The sequence below is a fragment of the Leptodactylus fuscus genome, chromosome 4 (genome assembly GCF_031893055.1).
Source record: "Leptodactylus fuscus isolate aLepFus1 chromosome 4, aLepFus1.hap2, whole genome shotgun sequence".
Lineage (NCBI taxonomy): Eukaryota > Metazoa > Chordata > Amphibia > Anura > Leptodactylidae > Leptodactylus > Leptodactylus fuscus.
In genome coordinates, this window is record NC_134268.1 from 157,987,235 (window position 1) to 158,010,858 (window position 23,624).

A 23,624-nucleotide genomic window follows, 5' to 3' on the forward strand; every position below is an offset into this window, starting at 1 on the left:
GCATTCTTGTCTGTGTCACATTTTACGCAATTGTTTTTTAAAAAAATTCGGATTATAGAAATAAACATCTTATGAATATGTGTGCTATATATAAGACAGTCATCAATATTCAAAGTTTGAACAAGGATGGGAAAAATGTTACATTAGGCAGAATATGAAACTGAATATGGAATTTATTAAGGTATTGAAAAAGTATAAAAACATAAAAAAGGCAATTCATACAAAGATTTATTTAAACATTGTTACATGCACATGTGTGTATCTTACTGCAAATAGCAGCTTTGGAGGAAGTCAGAGGACCTCATACCAATGTACATGCACAAGATACGTATTTACAGTTCATCAATATTAAGTCAATAGATTTCTAATGAGAAAATAACAATTGACGTCTTTAACAATGTGGATGAATTCTTGCACAATATCTAGTCGGCTTCCATTACCAGTCCATGTGAGAATGTAAAAATAACATTTTCCTGGTGTCTATCAACATCCTATTGTGCTGAGGATCTCTGATGCCAGGGAAGTAACAGCAATATCCTTATTCAAGCTGAAAAATAAAAATCACAATATTTTAGACCAAGAATCATGCCAGAAAGAAAATTATTCCAGACATATGAAAGCAATCCATCCAGCAGTGAAAGGGTTACACGTCACAATCTATATGCACCATACACTGCAGCAGACTAAATTGTCAACACTACCTGCATAGTAAACGGAATACTGTCTTTTTCATAGATTAACATTCTCTCTAACCCTCTGTAGTTAGTGAGTACGGCAGTAAAGGACCTGGGCACTGTTCTCTCAAAATCAGGCAATACAGCTCCCCATCAAATAATACAGCACCCTAATAAGTTGTTATAACATGGACATATACACAGTCATTCAGTGACCTGTGTTTGATTTTGACGCACAAGGACCCTTGACTTAGGTGACGTGTTTGCATGTTTTAGCCAAAATATCTACCAATACCTTGTGGTTAATAACTCATTTTCTGCAGGATGCAGTCAGGCTCTGTTATGTTGGGTGAAGGACAAAGAGGTGTTGGTGTCTGTGTGGTATACATATATATATATATGTGCTGGACAGGCCTTACCTATGTATATTTGGAATACTAGACATCTACTCCCCCATATGCATTGTAGGTGTGTATGAATGGATGTTTCATCAGCATTACTCATCTATGCAGTCTCTGCCATTGAACACAGGCCTGTCTGCATCCTGCAGTGAACCATTGCTTCATTCTCAGGTAAATATGGCTTTTCTTTCAGAGACATGATATACAGGACCGTATAATATGCAGGTCTTGCACAGTGAACCTAAAATAAGGATCCCTGGTGGTCTAGAGCAGCAAAAAGTTAATATAATTATTTCCTTGTATTCTAGGTCAGTGATATGATTAATGTCAGTATACCCGATGTTCTAGGGCAATGAAAGGGTTAATTCCAGTTTCCCAGTGTGGGATAAGCTGGTATAGGGGATAATATAAGGATCCCTGGTGATTCACAGAAGATTAAGCATTAATATGATGAGAGGGGCCAATGAGCCTTCTTGGCGTAGGGGCCCAGTCAAAACTGTGACCTTTGTAGCAGCGGCAGTCATTGAACAAAATAATGGGCTTTCCCATCTCCCTCGCTCACCAGTTTTCCTGCTCTCTTCTCACTTCCTATATTCTTCAGCAAGCTCATGTGATCTACAGAAATTGCCTTTATTATGAAAGATTATTCTGATTACTAGAAATCTAATATTGATGCAGATTGAATATGCACAGTAAATATGACATTACAGGGAAAAAAAAAACCTTATTGCCAGGACTTAGAATGGAGAGTGGAATTGTATTAGGGGGTGTTCACACTACCGTCAGTGTCCGACAGGTAGTGTCCGCTCCTAGTGTCCATTCAAAATCTGGCACGGACATTAGGAGCGGACACTAGCTGTGTCCGTGATACCTGTCATTTATTTAAATGGTGATCGGGTGCGTTCTTTTGCACTCCGTGCCCTTCCTTCACTGTCTGCATGTAAAGATGTCCGACTTTTCAAGTGGACAGAAAAATCCTACATGTCGTGGTTTCTCCACCACCACTTCTGAGGCAAAAGACTTCATACATATCTCTAGACTCTCACTGATGCAGTGTGGGTGCCACAATGCCTATACCCTGCTGTCCCAGGACTGCCTCTGACCTTCCCTGGGATTTATCTTCTCTGTGGGCCACATAACTAAAGCTGACACTCAATGACAAGAACTGTAAGCGCCTCTGCTATCTCCTCCTGCACACTTATAAGCAGCACTTTGCCCCACAGAGCTCCACTACAGTTAGCTCTCCTGTTGTATATCTGCTACTGGTGCTCCTCTGGCTCTTGAATTGGAAACTCCTCATTGGAAGGCCAATGGCCTGATACACGGCCACCATAACTACCCTCACTGGACATAGAAGAAGCTGCCACCAGCTCTCAAAAATGAGCCGCTCACAGACAGCAACAGTCTCAGATTGCCTCAGGGGATTTGCCAGGGATCAACCACAACCAAGTCCACCAGCATCTGATTCAGCAAAAGCTAACCTGACCGAGGTCCCGAACCCAGTCTGCAGCGGGTTACTGCCCATTTATTGGAAGGCATGCAAACCAGTACCTCTTCCTTAACAGATAAAATTAAATAGGTTAAGATTGTTGTTGGACTACTACTACAAGACCTCCAGACTTGCAGAGCCAGACTTAGTTCTTTGTTCAGAAGCAGCCAAACTGGTTGAGTTGGAAAAAGCAGTAGGCTTATAGACCCAGCAACAGAGAATTTAGAGAACAGACTACAATGCAATAATTAGCATATTCTGGGCCTGTTGAAGCATGTGAAGGGCATCCATCAGACAGTTTATTGGGCTAAGACATAAGAATCACTTTTCTGGAGGCACACTTTTCTTCAATATTTGCCATTCAACAGGCCCACAAGGTCCCAGCCAAACCCACAAGGTGCCCTTCTGAGACCCCTACTGGCCCACCTCATCATTAGCAAAGATTTGGAGACAGCATTAAGGGCGGCACAACATTTTAGAGAGATATCAAATATAACAATTCTACTGTGGCAATCTTTCTGGACTACTCTGCAGCTCTACTAAAAACTCGAGCAACTTTTATCAGTGCAAAATGGAGATTATGGGAATATTCGATCCACTACTACATAGCGTACCCGGCCCGCCTTAGTCTGATCCATGAGGAAAAGACCACATTCTTCATCGAAAGAGGAAGAAGATTGGCTGAAGTTACTACCCCAGTCTCCCAGGCGGTAGCGCATGGACATTGGAGGTGAGTAGCCCCTGTGGACCCCATACTTACGTGTTTGTCTCTTTCTCTAGAATTAAAGATAGATGTATGCATTCTAAATGTTGTAGATCTGGATGCTTGTAGTAGGGTCCCGACCCGTCATAGAAATAGACTTCTACATGTCAGCACTCGAAAAGATTGCGTCAAAGCCACAGGCTTAAGCCATCAATGCTACATAACTTAGGATAAATTGGAATACCCTATGTATATTTCTTTTTGTAGCTGTCCTATCCTACTAATATTATAAATGAGAAAGTTTGTGTGTTTGTATGTTTGTTACTCAATCACACAAAAACGGCTGAATGGATTTGAATGATATTCGGCACATAGATAGATTGTAACCTCGGTTAAAATATAGGCTATTTTTTACCCTGGTAAATGACATGGCTTCATGACTGTTATGAATTTATATTCACATACTATATTACATTGCTCTTATCTCAGCTTCTGAGAAAGCCAGGGCTGTTATCTCACTGTGTAAACAGACAATAACGGACAATAAGGCGCACTGGACTATAAGGCGCATTACCCATGAGCGCCTTATAGTCCTGTCTAGGTTCATATATAAGGCGCACTGGACTATAAGGCGCAGCGCTGTCTGGTGCACCTTATATGTGATTGAAAGCGCGGGCTGGCCGGCATGCGCAGTCGGCTCTAACAGGCTCTCGCAGCCAGAGCCAACTGCGCATGCGTCATCCATGACGCCCAAAGAAGACGACACAGAAGGGGAGGACGCAGCTCAGGAAGAAGGCGGCGCTGGATATGGCAAAAGGTAGGAGACGAATAGCCTTTTTTAAGGCTATTCCGACGTGGTCAAGAGAAAAAAACTTCTTTTAATGGTAGAATCCCTTTAAGCGATCGCCGCCGGCAAAGTCTGCGTGCCGCCTCCATACATTGCAATGGGAGCGTGCTATTCAAATAGTATTCGCGCATCTCTAACTGCAAGATGTCTGACAGACATTATTTCTATAAATATGTATATACTTTCTTATGCATGTACTACAGGAAGATATATTCTATGTAATCTATCACACTTATGCTTCAGTAATATGACTCTGATCTGCTTCTTTTCTCTAGATTATGTTCATCGTAATTGACATTTTGTTATTTATTTATATAGAGTCTGATGAAAGCCATATGGGCCAAAACACTTACTACTGTAAATGTATATGGATTACTAATTTACTTTATAGATTACTGATCCACATAACTACCATATAAATTGGTGATGATTCAGTCACTTATGCATCTGTATTTACTTCTATACATTGTGAAATACTGAAGTGTAAAATCCTGCATTTCTCTAGAACTATGGACACTATATTATATTGATACGTTACCTGAACCAACTGTTTGTTTCGGGGGGCTGTACAGTATCTGACCGGGGCAGGGGTGGGTGTACCTTTTTTGTCTCATTTAAACCAGAAGCCAGGTAATAATCCTGTACTTATCTCCACCTCTTCCTCATAAACCCATAAACACACCACTTCAGATGCACTTCTTACCGCTGTTTTCTAAAGTTACCTACAAACTGACTCACTATGTCACTATGTTGTACACCCCACAAGGGTGCATTTCTACTGTTTGGTGTCTATACAGTTTTGAAATAGTTGTTGCTCTGCTGCAGACATCACAACTTTAATCGGGGACTTGGTGGCCATTGTGAGACCATGCCCCTATTAAGACAGTATGGCATCCTTTAAATTGCTACCTTGGTATGCGAGAGGCGTGAGTAGTCTGAGGAAACCTTTTCCCATAAACTGGAGCATGCCTCTGATAGCTCTATTTTCAGGTTCCTCCATATGCAGGATGTTTAAATCATGGTCTGAGTAGATATCGAAATATCAAATTCATCATCACAAGAGATCAAAGCCACAACAGTGTTGTCCATTTTATCCTGAAGGTCATTTGTACTAGATGTTGTTCTCTTGTCAAGTCTCAGGTGAGCATTGCAGCAGCACTCGGCTCTTCTTGTAGGAACATCTTACACTGATACTAGCAAGTCACCAGAGTCTGGATGTTGTGCAATGCCCTCATTGCTTAACTCCTCTAGGGGCCCTTTTACACTTGAGGCCATATTGGATAGTAATTTTTTTCCTCATCAATAGAAAAGTTTTTTGTTTTAGGAACATCCTAACAGATGTGTCTGGAGACTGCAGAAAATTAAGCAATTCTAGAAGGCCATGGAGAGGGGCAGACAATGCAAACATCTAGGGCCTTGGGGAAGCTATGAGCCCAATGTTGGAGTTGAATGAGGGCTCAAAGAGGTAGGACTGGGACTGTTGGCAGCAGTTGGAGTGATGCAGAGCGACACAGAGAAGGGAACCAGAGCTACAGAAACACTAAATCTAAGTCACGGCTTCTGGGCCTAGTAGTTGGTCCTATGGTCCAATAAACCCCAGGTTTAGAGAGGCAAGGAAGCACTGGCAAAGGCTTCTAGAGCATGACAACCATAGCAAGTCCACAGATAAAAATAATCTGGAACAGTGAATGGTGAGGCCATGCCTTCCTCTAGTCAGCTGTATATTCCTCATAGACCATGGTCAGTTCTATATTATAGTACTGTACAATGGGGCAATTGCCCTGCAGGCTCCACCAGTGGCTGTAGCATTGCCTGGGTACCGTATGGTTTTATTATGACTGTATAACTGAAGATTATTAATTGTGTCAATTTAGATACTTTCTTCAAAAAAGAAAATATGGCAGGAGGGACCTTCACGAGTGTTTTGCACAAAGCCTATCAAGACTTGACCTGGCCCTTGTGAAAATGAAGGCTCTCAAGCTGCTGCTCTAGTGCACTCAAAGTGAAAAGGATCCTTGTCGTGTTATTTCATCTACCATTTCAAAGCCTTGTGCTAATGTTGAATATGTCAGGAAAGACTCCTGTCTGTCACTCACGATATTTCTATGCACAAGAAACCATTCTATATCTCCATTCAGTCTTCAAAATGTTTTTTTATTATTATTTTTATTATTGTGCAGCACGCTTATAACTCCGTGATCCACAGGAGAACTAGTGCACTGAATGGGGCATTATTGGAGCCTTATTTTTGACATTTATGCACTATGTGTGATCCTTGTACACAAAGGATGATGAAAGCTATGGATGTTTTGATCTGCTCACCAGCATAATGTTGGTACAGCTGTTTCATTTACTTTTAGGAAGCTAGGCAGAACGCTAAATTCCTGTGTGTAGTGAGGGTCAGGATGTGTGCTGGCATTCTCCAGCTTCCTGCCAAGGCAATGGTCACACCCTGCAGCAAACCTGCTAATGTTCCCAAATATGAAAAAAGGTTTCATGCATAGGCTATGAATGCCATAAATAATAAATCCAGTCGATGGCACATGGAGAGCACATAATATATGTTTTTAATATACTTTGCTTATTTTCAAAAATGGCCGGGGCCTAGTATATTAAAACCCAGTCTAATAGCAATCATTTATTTATCGTTTTCATATTCTCAGCATTGCAGCCTAGATTTCTGCTGACCATATGGTTTCTGCGACACAAAGAGGTAGTTTTTTTTTTTCACTGGCATTTGGAATATTTACTGATTCCCCATGCTCACAAGTCTTCACAAATCAATAGGGCTGCACAAGCCAAAGAAGCTGAAGCTCAGTGCTCTTTACGCCTTTCTTGCCATTTGCTGCTGATGCTTCCATTATGTAAATGTGCTCTCAGCAAGTATATGGCGCTCCCCAGAATCAGAAGACAAGGCACACTTGAATTATCTCAGGACATGTTCACTTTTTTACAGTTTATATATACACACATATCATCTACATAACCAGTTCAGTAATTTTGCATGTCCTGTATTTTATATTTTTATCGATTTGGTTATTTTTAATATGGTACTGACCCTGTATTCTGCTGCATTGCGCTCTGGGAAGTGTCCTCTACAGTAATCTAATGTAGATAGTATCAAAATTTGGGACTACATTCTGATATATCAATGGCAGATTTAGATGTGCCACTGTGGGCAGTCGCACCAAAGTTTTATGTAGCCCTGTACAATTAGCTAGGGGAGGGGGCTCCAGTCCTGCTTATGTCAGTGCTAGTTCTGGACTCTGATGTATACAGGAACCCTTCAAGGACTTCTCAAACCTGCACTATTGGCTCAGAGAGGAGACAGAACATGCATAGGTGTTTATTTTTATTTTTGTATGAGTGCTCTTGCCCCATATATAGCGGCTTAAGAGACTACTACTACTACTACTACTACTACTACTACTACTACTACTACTCTTATCCTACACATATGAGCACAGCACAGTACTACTACTCTTATCCTACACATGAGCACAGCACAGTACTGCTACTCTTATCCTACACATATGAGCACAGCACAGTACTGCTACTCTTATCCTACACATATGAGCACAGCACAGTACCGCTACTCTTATCCTACACATATGAGCACAGCACAGTACTACTACTCTTATCCTACACATATGAGCACAGCACAGTACCGCTACTCTTATCCTACACATATAAGCACAGCACAGTACCGCTACTCTTATCCTACACATATGAGCACAGCACAGTACTACTACTCTTATCCTACACATATGAGCACAGCACAGTACTGCTACTCTTATCCTACACATATGAGCACAGCACAGTACTACTACTCTTATCCTACACATATGAGCACAGCACAGTACCACTACTCTTATCCTACACATATAAGCACAGCACAGTACCTCTACTCTTATCCTACACATATGAGCACAGCACAGTACTACTACTCTTATCCTACACATATGAGCACAGCACAGTACCACTACTCTTATCCTACACATATAAGCACAGCACAGTACCTCTACTCTTATCCTACACATATGAGCACAGCACAGTACTACTACTCTTATCCTACACATATGAGCACAGCACAGTACTACTACTCTTATCCTACACATATGAGCACAGCACAATACTACCACAATTATTGTACACATATGAGCACAGGACAGTACCACTACTCTTATCCTACACATATGAGCACAGCACAGTACTACTACTCTTATTCTACACATATGAGCACAGCACAGTACTACTACTCTTATCCTACACATATGAGCACAGCACAATACTACCACAATTATTGTACACATATGAGCACAGCACAGTACTACTACTCGTATCCTACACATATGAGTACAGCACAGTACTACTACTCTTATCCTACACATATGAGTACAGCACTGTACTACTACTCTTATCCTACACATATGAGCACAGCACAATACTACCACAATTATTGTACACATATGAGCACAGGACAGTACCACTACTCTTGTCCTACACATATGAGCACAGCACAGTACCACTACTCTTATCCTACACATATGAGCACGGCACAGTACCACTACTCTTATCCTACACATATGAGCACGGCACAGTACCACTACTCTTATCCTACACATATGAGCACAGCACAGTACTACTACTCTTATCCTACACATATGAGCACAGCACAGTACTACTACTCTTATCCTACACATATGAGCACAGCACAGTACCACTACTCTTATCCTACACATATAAGCACAGCACAGTACCTCTACTCTTATCCTACACATATGAGCACAGCACAATACTACTACTCTTATCCTACACATATGAGCACAGCACAGTACCACTACTCTTATCCTACACATATGAGCACAGCACAGTACTACTACTCTTATCCTACACATATGAGCACAGCACAATACTACCACAATTATTGTACACATATGAGCACAGGACAGTACCACTACTCTTATCCTACACATATGAGCACAGCACAGTACTACTACTCTTATCCTACACATATGAGCACAGCACAGTACCACTACTCTTATCCTACACATATGAGCACGGCACAGTACCACTACTCTTATCCTACACATATGAGCACGGCACAGTACCACTACTCTTATCCTACACATATGAGCACAGCACAGTACTACTACTCTTATCCTACACATATGAGCACAGCACAGTACTACTACTCTTATCCTACACATATGAGCACAGCACAGTACCACTACTCTTATCCTACACATATAAGCACAGCACAGTACCTCTACTCTTATCCTACACATATGAGCACAGCACAGTACTACTACTCTTATCCTACACATATGAGCACAGCACAGTACCACTACTCTTATCCTACACATATGAGCACAGCACAGTACTACTACTCTTATCCTACACATATGAGCACAGCACAATACTACCACAATTATTGTACACATATGAGCACAGGACAGTACCACTACTCTTATCCTACACATATGAGCACAGCACAGTACTACTACTCTTATCCTACACATATGAGCACAGCACAGTACTACTACTCTTATCCTACACATATGAGCACAGCACAGTACCACTACTCTTATCCTACATATATGAGCACAGCACAGTACTACTACTCTTATCCTACACATATGAGCACAGCACAGTACTACTACTCTTATCCTACACATATGAGCACAGCACAATACTACCACAATTATTGTACACATATGAGCACAGCACAGTACTACTACTCGTATCCTACACATATGAGTACAGCACAGTACTACTACTCTTATCCTACACATATGAGTACAGCACTGTACTACTACTCTTATCCTACACATATGAGCACAGCACAATACTACCACAATTATTGTACACATATGAGCACAGGACAGTACCACTACTCTTGTCCTACACATATGAGCACAGCACAGTACCACTACTCTTATCCTACACATATGAGCACAGCACAGTACCACTACTCTTATCCTACACATATGAGCACAGCACAGTACTACTACTCTTATCCTACACATATGAGCACAGCACAGTACTACTACTCTTATCCTACACATATGAGCACAGCACAGTACTACTACTCTTATCCACAATACTACCACAATTATTGTACACATATGAGCACAGCACAGTACTACTACTCTTATCCTACACATATGAGCACAGCACAGTACTACTACTCTTATCCTACACATATGAGCACAGCACAATACTACCACAATTATTGTACACATATGAGCACAGCACAGTACTACTACTTGTATCCTACACATATGAGTACAGCACAGTACTACTACTCTTATCCTACACATATGAGTACAGCACAGTACTACTACTCTTATCCTACACATATGAGCACAGCACAATACTACCACAATTATTGTACACATATGAGCACAGGACAGTACCACTACTCTTGTCCTACACATATGAGCACAGCACAGTACCACTACTCTTATCCTACACATATGAGCACAGCACAGTACTACTACTCTTATCCTACACACCTAATGCATCAAGATGTCATTTCAGCCAACCAATGTAAATGCAATACATAAAAATAAACTGTATTTTCTTAAGTAATCTACCCAGTATATTATATTGACACATAACCGGACTGAAATACTTTATGATGAGTATCTATATAAAGTACAATGATAGTACTGTGCCATGCCAAGCTGAACTCTGGGCCCACCAGGGGATTCACCTGTGGACCAGCCTGCTGGTACTTGATCTCTAAGGCATTCATGTGGGCTCAAATCTAAGGTGTTCTTAAACTGTGGTTTATAAGGCTTGTAATGCTGTAGCTACACCCCTGGTTCTTGCTATAATGTGAATTAGAGCAGTAGTTGCATAGGGCACAACACAACTGATTATAAAGGCAACAAAAGGTAAGAAATTCCATAAATCAACTCTTGTCAAGGCATATGTGTTAATTGAAAACTATTCCAGGTGACTACCCCATGAAGCTTACTGAGAGAATGCCAAGAATGTGCAAAGCTGTCATCAAAGCAAAAGGGGGCTACGTTAAATAATCTAAAATGTGAAACACATATGGATTTTGTTTACTATATAATTCTATATGTGTTCACAGTTTTTAGGTCTTCATTATCAATCTACAAAGTATAACATAAAAAAAAATAACAACATGAAGAACCATGTGATGGAAAGGTGTGTCCAAACCTTTACTGTATACTAGTACTGTATGTAATTGGGTCAGGTCATGATACTTCCTGTATTTGGTGACATTGCAACACCAACTACACCTCACATGATACACAGGAGAACAAAGTGTAGGTATGCTTTAAGTCTATGAACTAAAAAATTACAGGGGCTTTTCTATGCGAAACACATGCATGTGTTATATTAGCTCAAAGTTTACACTAATAGCTGTGACACATTCATGTTATACTCGCAGGACATGTGATGGAGAACCATGATGTGGCATGCAACATTGTCATAGGCTATTATGAGCACAGTCCTAATGCTAAAATGTAAAATTGCATTTTGAGAAGAGATTCTAAAAATGTATTTTTAATAAATCAATAACCATAAAATAGTATTGGCTTCCTAAGATCCTGCCAGGTTTCCTGGGTTTCTTCTCCTGACCCATGACTGCCCTCTGTTGACCATGTAAAGTCCACCACAGCTTGGAGAAAAATCTGCAGAGCTCACAATGAAATGTCCCCACGTCAGGTAGCAATGTCATTGGTCGCCCAGTAACTGACATTGAGTTTTGGAGTAAGGGACATATTAGAGCCTATCTGCAGCAAACAGCAATGGATTCCTGTCTCAATGAAAGAAGAAACTGCATGAATCAGAAATGTGAAATCTTGCACTTTTGCTAACAGCGGGAACAATTAGCACGTCTTCAGTTTTCTCTAAACATAATTGGAACATGCTGATTTTAGCAACCTGGAAACATGCTATTCTCTTCCTATTTTTACCGGCACTTCTCCCTCTATTCTCCACTTTGTCTCAATTCTTTCAGCTGCTTCTATTTTTACCAGTATATATTGCCCCAAATCCTTGTCCTTCCTGTGGTTTATTTTTGTTGCAGCCTATACATTTTCTATTCAGTCAGTGCCTTGCCTGTTTCCTCTCACTGAGTAAGCAGCTGGTTTTCCCTCAGGTTTTGTCTTTCTCATGTGGTCTCGCAGCTCACTCCCCATTCTGTCTTCAATCCATTCATGTCCTTAAAATATTGCACAGGCAGGGGCGTAACTACTGTGGTAGCTGTGGAAGCGGCTGCCACAGGGCCCGTGACATTAGGGGGCCCAGTGACAGCCGCTACCGCTGCGTTTTTTTTTTAAATAGGCCGTTACCGCTGGAGTTACTCCAGCCAGTAATGGTCCCTATTTACTTATCCATCCTGGCTGGGCTGGGATCAGTAAGTGACACCGCGGGCCCCACAAAGACTATCATTATACAGTACTCGGGGAGTATAATGATCGGAGGCCCGGGAGAGGTAATAAACATAAAAAACACTGTTACTTACCTCTCCACGATCCGGGCAGGCTTCGGCCTAGTTGTCTGACGTCTCTGACATCACATGAACCCGGCCTGCATCCCGGGTCATGTGACGTCTGACGTAATTGAAGAAGGCCGACAGAGGATGCTGACAGCATAGGAGTCAGGGGACAGGTAAGAAACAGTAATTTTTTATGTTTTTATTCCCCCTGGATCTCTGATTATTATATTCTGGGGTCTGAAAAGACCCTAGAGTATAATAATTATTTATGGGTGTCCACAGTGGGGCATAATACTGTGCGCAGGGGCCACTATGGGGTACACAACTATGTGCAGGGGCCACTGAGGGACATAATACTGTGTGCAGGGGTCACTGAGGGACATAATACTGTGTGCAGGGGCCACTGAGGGACATAATACTGTGTGCAGGGGCCACTAAGGGACATAATACTGTGTGCAGGGGCCACTGAGGGACATAATAATGTGAGCAGGGGCCACTGAGGGACATAATACTGTGTTCAGGGGCCACTGAGGGACATAATACTGTGTGCAGGGGCCACTAAGGGACATAATACTGTGTGCAGGGGCCACTGAGGGACATAATAATGTGAGCAGGGGCCACTGAGGGACATAATACTGTGTTCAGGGGCCACTGAGGGACATAATACTGTGTGCAGGGGCCACTGAGGGACATAATACTGTGTGCAGGGGCCACTAAGGGACATAATACTGTGTGCAGGGGCCACTATAGGGCATAATAGAGAGCGCAGGAATGCGGAGGAGGGGGTCGGTCGAGGTCTTCGGCGTTGGTCAGGGGGAGGGGGGCCATGTCAAAAGTTCGCCAAGGGGCCCCGCTATTCCTAGTTACGCCACTGTGCACAGAGATGAGGTATAGAAAGAAATGGAAAGAACGGTTCTAGTCATGGGCTGCTTATTTATGTGATGGGTCAAAACCTGCACAAGGGCCCCTGATCCTTACCATAAAGCCATTTATAAACGTAAGCATATGTAAATGTAGATCCAATAATGATATATGTAGAAAGCAGCATTAATTCACCCTCATGGTTCAGTAATATAGCTCTCTATATTAGCATCTGTATCAGGAACATGACAAACACCCCCATCCCCACTTTCCACTTCACTCGCTATAGTCATCACTGGTATACAATGCTGACATCTTTCTTAAACCTGCCTCAAGATACAATAGCACCCCAATGTGCGAGCTACAGCCAGAGTCAGAGAGAATCCTGATTCTATATCCTACAGTCAAAAGTCACCACAGGAACAGTGAAAGGGGTTTTCTATTCTCCAATATTTAAGGCACCAGATTTGGGAACTATCTTAAAAACAGGTGTCCATAGATTGGTGGCTGTCATTTGTATGGGAGTTCCAAGAATAGTACTACCCCGTTCTTAAAGAAGTGAAGGTCCCAGAGATGGGGCCATATTTATTGACATGTATGGCATATCCAGGGAATACCCCATTAAATAGAAGAGCTACCTTTAATAGTCCATGTTAAATAAATTGGTGACATATATCCTCTTAATGCTGCCCTAAGAAGTAATAGTATGTCACTCTAAGGGTGTGTTGACATCTAGTTTTTACCCCACATCTGTCACCATAGATTTCATTGTAAGAAGAACATATACTATGAATACCTTTTATTGCTGGGTACAATGTGATAGAAAAGTGCAGCGCACCACACATTTCCATCCTTTTATAATTTACCGATGGGTTTGGTTAACATGGGACAAACACCAATGTGAATGAAGGTAATTTCTGTGAATGGCTGCACAATTATATTGCAGTGATGACTGGCAGCACTTAAAGGGATTTTCTAGGAGATAATTGCTTAGAAATGGCTCATAGTGAATTAAAAAAAAAAGTGAATGAAGACTACTGGCCTCTCCCTGTACCCCCCACCGCTCCAGTTCTGATGCTGCCTGATCCCTGCTGATCGTCACAACAGGGTGCCTACACACACACAGGAAATTCCCCAAGATGTCTGCTCAGGCAAACACTGAGGTGGGGCAACAATTGGCATCTCAATGCATTTCCTGTGTCGAGCAACACTAGAGAGTAAAGACTCTTTTGGACTTGGTATCATCAGATATTGGAAATTGGTGAAAGCTATATCTTCAGTTTTGCTTGTTTCTTTAACGTACTAGGAGTCATTTCTAAGCTGGAGACATGTTGTTGAGATTTTGTTGCTTTTTTGGTGCAGACTTTGCTTCAGTATTTGAGCCAACGCCATGAGTGGATTCAGAGCACATCCTTCCTTTATATTCCCCATTTATTTTGAATCCACCCATCGCTTTGGCTCTGAAATAGAAAAAAACCCATAAACTTTCTAAGAAAAAAAAAGCAACAGAAACTCATCATGTGTCTTTAGCATCGAGCAAATTTTATCCCATGGAAGGTTTGTAAGATGAATAATGGAGGGACTCTTGTAAATCCATGTCAACTCTTATCACCACCTATCCAAAATCAGGAGATTAAGATGGAGACTCACTGCTTTGCTTGCTCCATTTGAAAGGAATGGGCGACTCCACTAACATTCATTAAATAGTAAGAGGGTGCCGTCCACTGGACTAGTGCTTACATGCGTGCTATAGGCGCTGTGTTATCTACAATTATGTCCATTGACCAGCAATATAATTTTTTAGTAATCTGGTTTACAGGGTTTGAAAAAACCTGTCCCCCGACCTTCCTGAACCCATAAAATCACTCTATAAAATACTTTGTAAACACCAGCTCTCTATCACCCAACAAAATCCCAAATCCCAATAAGTGTAATGTGTGGGATAGGAGTATTGGGGTAACTAAAGACACCTGAATTTTACATGAGTCACTTCTAAAACCATCATTAGTCATCTCCAATTAAGCCCCACAAAGGGTTAAGTAATGGCGAGCTCCTGTGTCTCCGTGCACATTTCTGCTTGACAAGTAAGTTCAGTAATTGGCTGAGAGATGGTTTCAGGTTGAGCTTTGGCACCTTGGTCAGTTCCCCTTACACAGAATTCTGCTCGGCCGTTGAACAGTAAGAGAATTAACCTGACATGCTGCCATTTTTGTTTCTGAGATTTTCATATAGACAAGGTGAAGGCAAGCAGTGTGAGGTTAAAGCAATGTATGGCAGGACATGTTTCATATTGTAAAATGATTTGATTATTGAGACGAGCTTATACTCTATAACTTAATTTAAAAATGCAAATAACTCTTGATAGAATAATTCAGTGTAATATCGGCCCTTTTCTCATTAAATGCACCGACTACTTAAGACATGGAAAAGCAATTATAAGTAAGTCAAGGAAATGAAAAAAAAAAAAAAAAAAAAAAACCTTGAGAAAAGAATAGCAAATGTGAGTAGACTGAACTCGTAATGAGATTCAGGGATGCATCTTGTTCTACAAAAACTTATTTTTTTCTGACAATGCTCAGCAGAACTTGGTGATTAACCCAGCCACTGCTGGAGGGCTGCTTACAGCCACGCGTCTTGCCAGCCTATATCTGGAAAATGGATGTCCGTTTTCTAATACATTATGAACGATGTATATTTTAGAATTCTGGGGGGAGATGTAAAATGATCTGACTCCTCTTGACCTCTACATGATTAAAATACAGGCTACAATTTTAATTAAAAAAAGATAATCTATAGAAATAGATAGGTAGAGCTCCCTCTATGTTATATACTGTGTGGGTGATCAAGTGTATACATGTGTTGAAGGTAGGGGCAACACTGATGATGTGTCTATGTAAGTATTAACCTGGTTATACATTACATGATTTACTACCATCTACTGCGGTCAAGGTATACCGGGATCAGCCATGTTGTATGTGAACATGCCTTGTACTTAGTACCCATGGGAGATGAGCACTGCCTTAAACATGTATGCCCTGCAAAATATTAATGGTAGGAAAGTGATGGACAGAGATGGTGCTCTCTCCATCTGTGCCTGTTTCCATTTACTATAATGTAAAAAGCATGATGGACACTCTCAGAAAAGCCTCCTTCTTGTTTTTTACTCATATGATGATGAATGCAGATGGAGACCAGTAGGAGGTGGCTCCATATGCATCTGTTGTTTAATGTCCCATTGTCTAACTTTGTCTGAAGCAGGCCTCTTGCTCTATGGGATGCAGACAGAAAAGCCCTGGCAGTGCCCCTAAAGCACTTTATAGATATTTTGCAAAATAATAATAGCATAAAATGCTGATTTTAATGAAAATGGAGCAACAATGCACAATAACAATGCCATCTTTGAGAAGTGTAGAAAGAACCCTATAAGATACTTTCATTAGTCTGATACTGATTTATCTGTTGACAGACTCCCTTTAAGGGGGATTCTGGTGCTTGGTAGATAACTGAAACCCACTGATCATGAGAATGGGTGTCTCACAAATGCACTGCTCCCCTATCCCAGGGGTTCCCAACCGCCGGTCCGCGGACCAGTACCGGGGCATGTTTGTAGTTACTTCTAGCTGCGCAGCAGCCGTGCAAGCAGACTCCAGTGAAGGCTCTGTGAGCTGCTGTATGAGAGGCTATAGCCTCGCCTCCTCCAGTGTCCAGCTCAGCAATGGGTGCGGGGCCGTGTGAAGCCTTGCTGCCTCCTGCCGTCTGCATCCTGCAAAGTCTCCCCCAGGAGGAGCAGAAGAGCTCCGTAGTGCAAAGTGAAAAAGAAAAACCACCAGGTACCTACTGGAGGGAGGGGGGGGACTACTTCTATTAATGTCAGGAATTTGGGGTTATTAAACTAGTTTTAGTAACTCCATGTGCTTCACATTAATAGCAATTAACCCCATCATGTCCCTCATATTAACCCCTGAGTGCTTCACATAATGGTTACTAATATGTGAGACATATGGAGGTACTAATAAAGGACCTCAATGATGAAGATAATTATTACCTTCATATGCCTCACATATCAGTAACCCTTATGTAAAGCACACAGGGGTTAATGTGAGGGACATGATGGGGTTAACTGCTATTACTATGAGGCACATGGAGTTACTAAGCTGTAATGTACATAACCATACTTTATTCACAACTGAGGATAAAAGTATGGACCCAGTGGCATGAGGGCTGGTTCACACCTGCACCCGGTCTCCGCTTTCAGGTTTCCGTCTTCTGCCCGAGAAACTGGACAGGAGACGGAAACCAGCAGACACTTTTTAAACCCATTCATTTGAATGAGTTTGCAAAGTGTCCACCGGGGAGCGTCTTCTGGTCTGCGCAGCGATCACCCCCATGCTTAACCCTGCCCCCAATCACACCCCTTCCCCGCCCCCATCCACACCCCTTCCCGCCCCCACCGGGGCCATAGAAAAATTGTCTTGCTGAAACTGGTCCCTGGTGGAAAAAAGGTTGGGAACCACTGCCCTATCCTATGAATAAGATAACTTGTAAATACCAGAATACTCCTTTAATGGACAGAATTATCTCACACATTCTGTATATTACTGTCTTCAGTGCATGGATTCTTTCCCTTTCTGTATATTGATATCTAGCCTTATTTATATCCCTATGGTTTAATAGAACCTGAAAACTGACATCTGTTGCCAGGATCTGCATTAACCAAAATCTGGTCATCTTCAGGATTACTATAGAATATATCTAAGCAGCTTCTTTTCTCCCTCTCACTGTACATATCTGTGTATATAGAGCACATAAAGTAAATACATATACAATATATATGTTTGATTGCCCCTATATAGTTAAACATTTGGCTACAGTCACTATGGTGAATGGTGATAAAATACAAACAGAACTCATGGATAGTCGTCCTGAGGAATTCTATTACTACAGAGATAAATGAGGTGCTAGAAGTCTGCTACACATTCTATGGATGATAAATTGTCTAAGGAGATACAACCTGCTACAGTTTCACTAAGGTCTTTTGTCTTACAGTGAAGAATAACTAGAAGCTAGTATCAGGTCAGATGGAAACCCTAGAAGATTATAATAAGGTCAGACATGGCGGCAGCCTTAGGCCTGTCCAAATTGCAGTAATCTGCTACAGACTTCTACAAGATAAATCAGCAAGGTTAAAGGAAATGTCCCTGTAAACACAAGAACTTTAAGTAGATGTTGTATCCAGTCAAGCACCACAATAACACTGACCATACGCAACCAAAATCTAGGGCTAGGTCTAGAATTCAGGAAGAAAGATAGCCAAGGAGATGGCAATGGTATGCACAGAGGTGAACCTACCTATTTCGCCGCCCGAGGCGGACGACAGAAAGCCGCCCGCGGAGCGAAGGGGGCGTGGCGGAGCGGCGTTAGCAGGCAGAGAGCAGGCAAGGAGAGGACCTGCTCTCTGCCTGAACGTGAGAGGAGACCGCTGGAGCAGCGCTGCTCCAGCGGCCTCCCCAATCCACCGCTCGGTGACGGTGACGCTAAGCCAGTCCAGGACAGCTTGTCCTGAACTGGCTTAGGTAAGCAAAAATGCCGTCCTCCCCGGGGGCCCTGGCATAGCGCCGCCTGAAGTGGTCGCTTCAGGTCGCCTCATGGGAGGTGCGGCGCTGGGTATGCAAAGAAAATATGGAGCCTCCATTATAGTGTGGGTTTTGCCAACCAGGAGAGAAGTTCTCCATAGGTTGTTGAGAGGATAGGAGCAGCAGGTCTGGGCCCCCTCTCCATAGAACAGCTGCAGCAGGTCTGGGCCCCCTCTCCATAGAACAGCAGCAGGTCTGGGCCCCCTTTCCATAGAACAGGAGCAGGTCTGGGCCCCCTCTCCATAGAACAGCAGCAGGTCTGGGCCCCCTCTCCATATAACAGCAGCAGGTCTGGGCCCCCTTTCCATAGAACAGGAGCAGGTCTAGGCCCCCTCTCCATAGAACAGCAGCAGGTCTGGGCCCCCCTCCATAGAACAGGAGCAGGTCTGGGCCCCCCCTCCATAGAACAGGAGCAGGTCTGGGCCCCCTCTCCATAGAACAGCTGCATGGGTCGCCTCTAGGCTGTGTTACCTAAGTGCAATATCCTTCTGATGATGGGAGCCATTAAGACTTGGTTCTCGTTGGCAATATAAAGGGGTATGAAGATGGGTATGTGACTCACAAGTTCTCTTATTAGTAAAATATCACAATTGTGTAAACTGGTAATAAAAGCAACAAAAGATATTTGGCATATAAAGGAGACATTTTATAAAAAAAAAACACAAATCATATGCTGAGCAGTTTGTTCTCCTACCCCAAGAAGACTGAGGGAAGGGAAATATGAACACTGCGCAATTATTGTGCTCCAAGGAAACCTATCACCCAAAATTCAGCCTCTGAAGTTCTTAGCAGGGTTATGTAGGTGAGGGGTTAAGTTGACTTACCCTTGATGAGGTTCAGCAATGTGTTAGTTTGGTGAAATCAATGTTTGGTGAAATCAATTGTTCCTCACAGCCCAATGATCACACTCACAGCCTTCTAGCGGTATATAATACCGTCAATGTCAGAGGATATGAAAGGGTTCTCTTTAAATGCTTTCCATTAATAAATACTGGGTGAGGTTTTTTATTGGATCACTGGATCACTCTTGTTTGGAAACGAACTGAGTGTATTTACATCTTTATTTCAACCATTCACACTTTGTTACACTATGTAATGTAAACTATCTGTGAAGAGAGTATCTTAGCACACAGACAGCAGTCATCCATGATTCCAAACAAAATAAACTTCTGGTTTAGGTGCAACAATTTACCAGGCCTGGTCCCACATGTTTCTAAGTGGACTTGCAATTTGCAATATTTCTTCGAACATCAAAGAGATTAAAGACACCAGAATCACTCATGTAGATGGGATATTGATTATACAGAGCTCTAAAGGGCAGAAAGTCAATTTCAAATTGAACCTTACCTACTACAGGCCAACAGGACAGTGTAGAAAGCACTCACGTAATAAGGAGGATGGCCAGCATCCTGGCTGCTATAGTACATACTGAACTCTCTGCAATGGGTCAACCCTGAATTCCCTGACACAGAAAAGAGAATCAATTGAATTTACCATTGTAGATATTAAACTAAAATATGTTTTTTTTCAGTCAGAAAAGCAAATTATTCTATTTGTAACGCTGACATTACTTTGCTATATTATGTACACGGGAACGTTGTTACCCACCATACAACCCAAGCAACTGCATGGGGCCCTGGAGATCAACTGGAAATTTAATTTGTTTATTTTTAGAAATGCTTTATTTGTATCAAAAATAGGCAAAAGAAAAAAATAACATAAGAAACCATGGAAAATGGATTCCACACAAAGAGTAGCCAGTATACACACAGTATGAAAAACAGGAACAGACGAGAGACTGCAACGGTGACAGTTCATGAAGAAGTATACGTACAGAGAGAAAGGATGAGCAGTATAGGAGGGAAAGAGAGAAGGAAGAGAAAAAATAAAGAAAGGAAAGAAGGAAATATCAGAAGCTCCAGAGAACCCACCGCAGCACGAAGTAGCAGTTGTGAGTAATAAATCCACTCACAAGGTCCCTGTAATCTAGTGATCCTGGGAATACGATCCATGTGCGTCCCTAAGGCACACAGTGAGATCCTCCATTCTCTGGATATTCTCCACCCAGTGAAGGAGTGGAGGTGAAGCAGAGGACTTCCTTGTCAATTGAATTTTTATTGGCAATTAACAATAACTAATTGTGTTACATCAATAGGTAATGACCGTTGATAATTAATACTCACCTTTCCAAGCTTCTCATCTTCAGCCCACTTGGCTCCTGCACATAATGTACAGCAATTCCTGAAGCCACTCCACACTGGCAGCGAGTGTGGGGACCAATAAGGGGCCAATATACTGTGTGTGGCCCCCAAACAGGAGTTATAATGTCTGTGGTGGTACTAAGGAGGCAATATACCGCTCAGTCAATAACTTTTCCAAGAGGTAACTGGAGTCATGTGTGTCTATAATATCAGGAATCAGCATTATGCATGGAGGATGAGTAGATACCTACCGTATATACTCGAGTATAAGCCGACCCGAGTATAAGCCGACCCCCCTAATTTTACCACAAAAAACTGGGAAAACTTATTGACTCAAGTATAAGCCGAGGGGGGAAATGCAGCAGCTACTGGAAAATTTCAAAAATTAAAACGGTTTTTTGGTGCAGTAGTTGCTGGGTGCTAGTAAAGGGGAGGGGGTGTTTTGGTTGTCTGTCTGCCCCTTCCCTGAGCTTGAGGATTGTTTTTTCTTCCCCCACTTGGAATTCAGCCTTGAATATAGGGTATCTGCAGTGCTGCTATTAACCCCTTCCCAATGGAACAGGAGCTCTACAGATCCCCTATATTCAGTAGACCGGGCACTTTCAGACACAGGGATACCTAATGTGTATGTGTTTCACAGTCATTTTCTACTTTTATATGTATTCTAGGGAAAGGAGTGATTTAGAACTTTTATTTTATATTATATTTTTTAAAGCTTCTTTTTTTCCCACTATGTAATGGGAGATTCTATACATTACTATAGTGGCTGGTCATAGACCCCCCCCCCTAAAAAAAAGCATTTTTTTTTTTTTCTTGCTTGACTTGAGTATAAGCCGAGGGGGGCTTTTTCAGCACAAAAACTGTGCTGAAAAACTCTGCTTATACTCGAGTATATACAGTATATACAAACTTTGTATAACTGGTCATGCGGTCACCATAATAAATCACAACCTGTGACATTGGAAGTTAGATAGGGCTTCAGCTGCCATCAAACAGGGATATGTCAGTCACTCTGCACAATGACTGCAGGACTAGATGAAGCTGCCCCTGCCTGCTGTGAATTGTTAAGGTAATTTTGCATATGCCAATGTAAGGGCTTATAACTTAACTTTTACACAACAGAAACCTTAGTGAGGGACACTATAGGAGATATCATTACTTAATGCACATTCTGGGACCAGTTTAGGATAGAAAATATGGATTTTTTTTTTTGTGTGTAGTATGGCAGCTAAGCCTTGTTTACTACAGTAGGCCGAACTACAATGCCAGATAAATCCCATGTGCAGGTGTGGCGCCATTTCAGTAAAAACGCCATGTTATTCTAATTCTCCACAGCCTTTTATAACTCTGGCCTCTTTAGTTAGACTCTGACCCAGGGTAACATCTGCATGGAGCTTAACACTCTCTCCTGTATTTCCCCAGGTTTTTCCAGATACCTCACATATTCCATAAAACCTACTTAATAATGAATCCCCTGGTGTGTACACGCTACAATGCAGAGATTAGACCCCAGCAGAGGTAGAGAATACATTCTTTGTACAAGATTTCATAATATGTTGCCATATTAATATCAGAAACTAGATAAATTAACCCTTTCTCTCAATAACTTTACATATATGAGCGATAACAACTGGCCTGACGTTTCTTTAATGGACGCTGATCTCTCCCACATCTCCATAAACGTGCATGCTCGAGTCAGCTGAATATGTATAATTATTTTTATAGGAAAAGGAGTATAAATGCACCAGGGAAGTTCTCATTAGATCTCCAGTCAATGCTGCCAAGGTTTAGATGATTTTATTCTACAGTCTTTAGCCATCTTAAAGCGGTATCCCCATCTCAAGGATCATATTCACACTTGTAGCTTAAGCTAACAGAAGTGGAGTGTAGAGCAGAGCAGCTCAAATCCTGAGATGGAAAAACTTCTTTAAGTGTATTTAGGGATTATGGTCTAGGAATAGAAGTCAAAGGCCTAGCTCTAACATCAATCTCTATTGCGTGCAGTAGCAACTTGAGTTTCCTGTAGTTTACCAGTTTCTGCTTGCACAATCACTTTCTAACTTTTTTTTCTAGGTACAGTAAAGTATCTTTTCTTATGAAGAAATAGAGATGGAGCAGGTATGCTGTACAAAAGGCTGGTTTGAGGGGAGTCTGTCAGGTACAAAATGCCTCCCAAACCAAATATAGTGCCATATAGGGGTCTATAATAGGCTCAGAAACATTCCTATGTTCTCACAAACTGAAGAAGCAATGCAGAGAAAATCACCTTTTTATAGACTAAAGGAGAGACATTGAGCTCTAGAGATGAGCGAACCTCACTAAAGGAGAGACAT

At 41.9% G+C, this 23,624-nt stretch overlaps 1 protein-coding gene across 1 annotated transcript in view; it reads right to left on the reverse strand.

Moving 5' to 3' along the window:
• Nucleotides 1-298: 298 nt before the first annotated feature.
• ULK4 (unc-51 like kinase 4) overlaps nucleotides 299-23,624 on the reverse strand; it is a 511,681-nt gene continuing 488,355 nt past the window's right edge. The window contains exon 37 of the mRNA XM_075271240.1: nucleotides 299-547. Coding sequence (XP_075127341.1) covers nucleotides 484-547 — 64 coding nt within the window. The 3' untranslated portion in view covers nucleotides 299-483. The remainder of the gene's footprint in view (nucleotides 548-23,624) is intronic.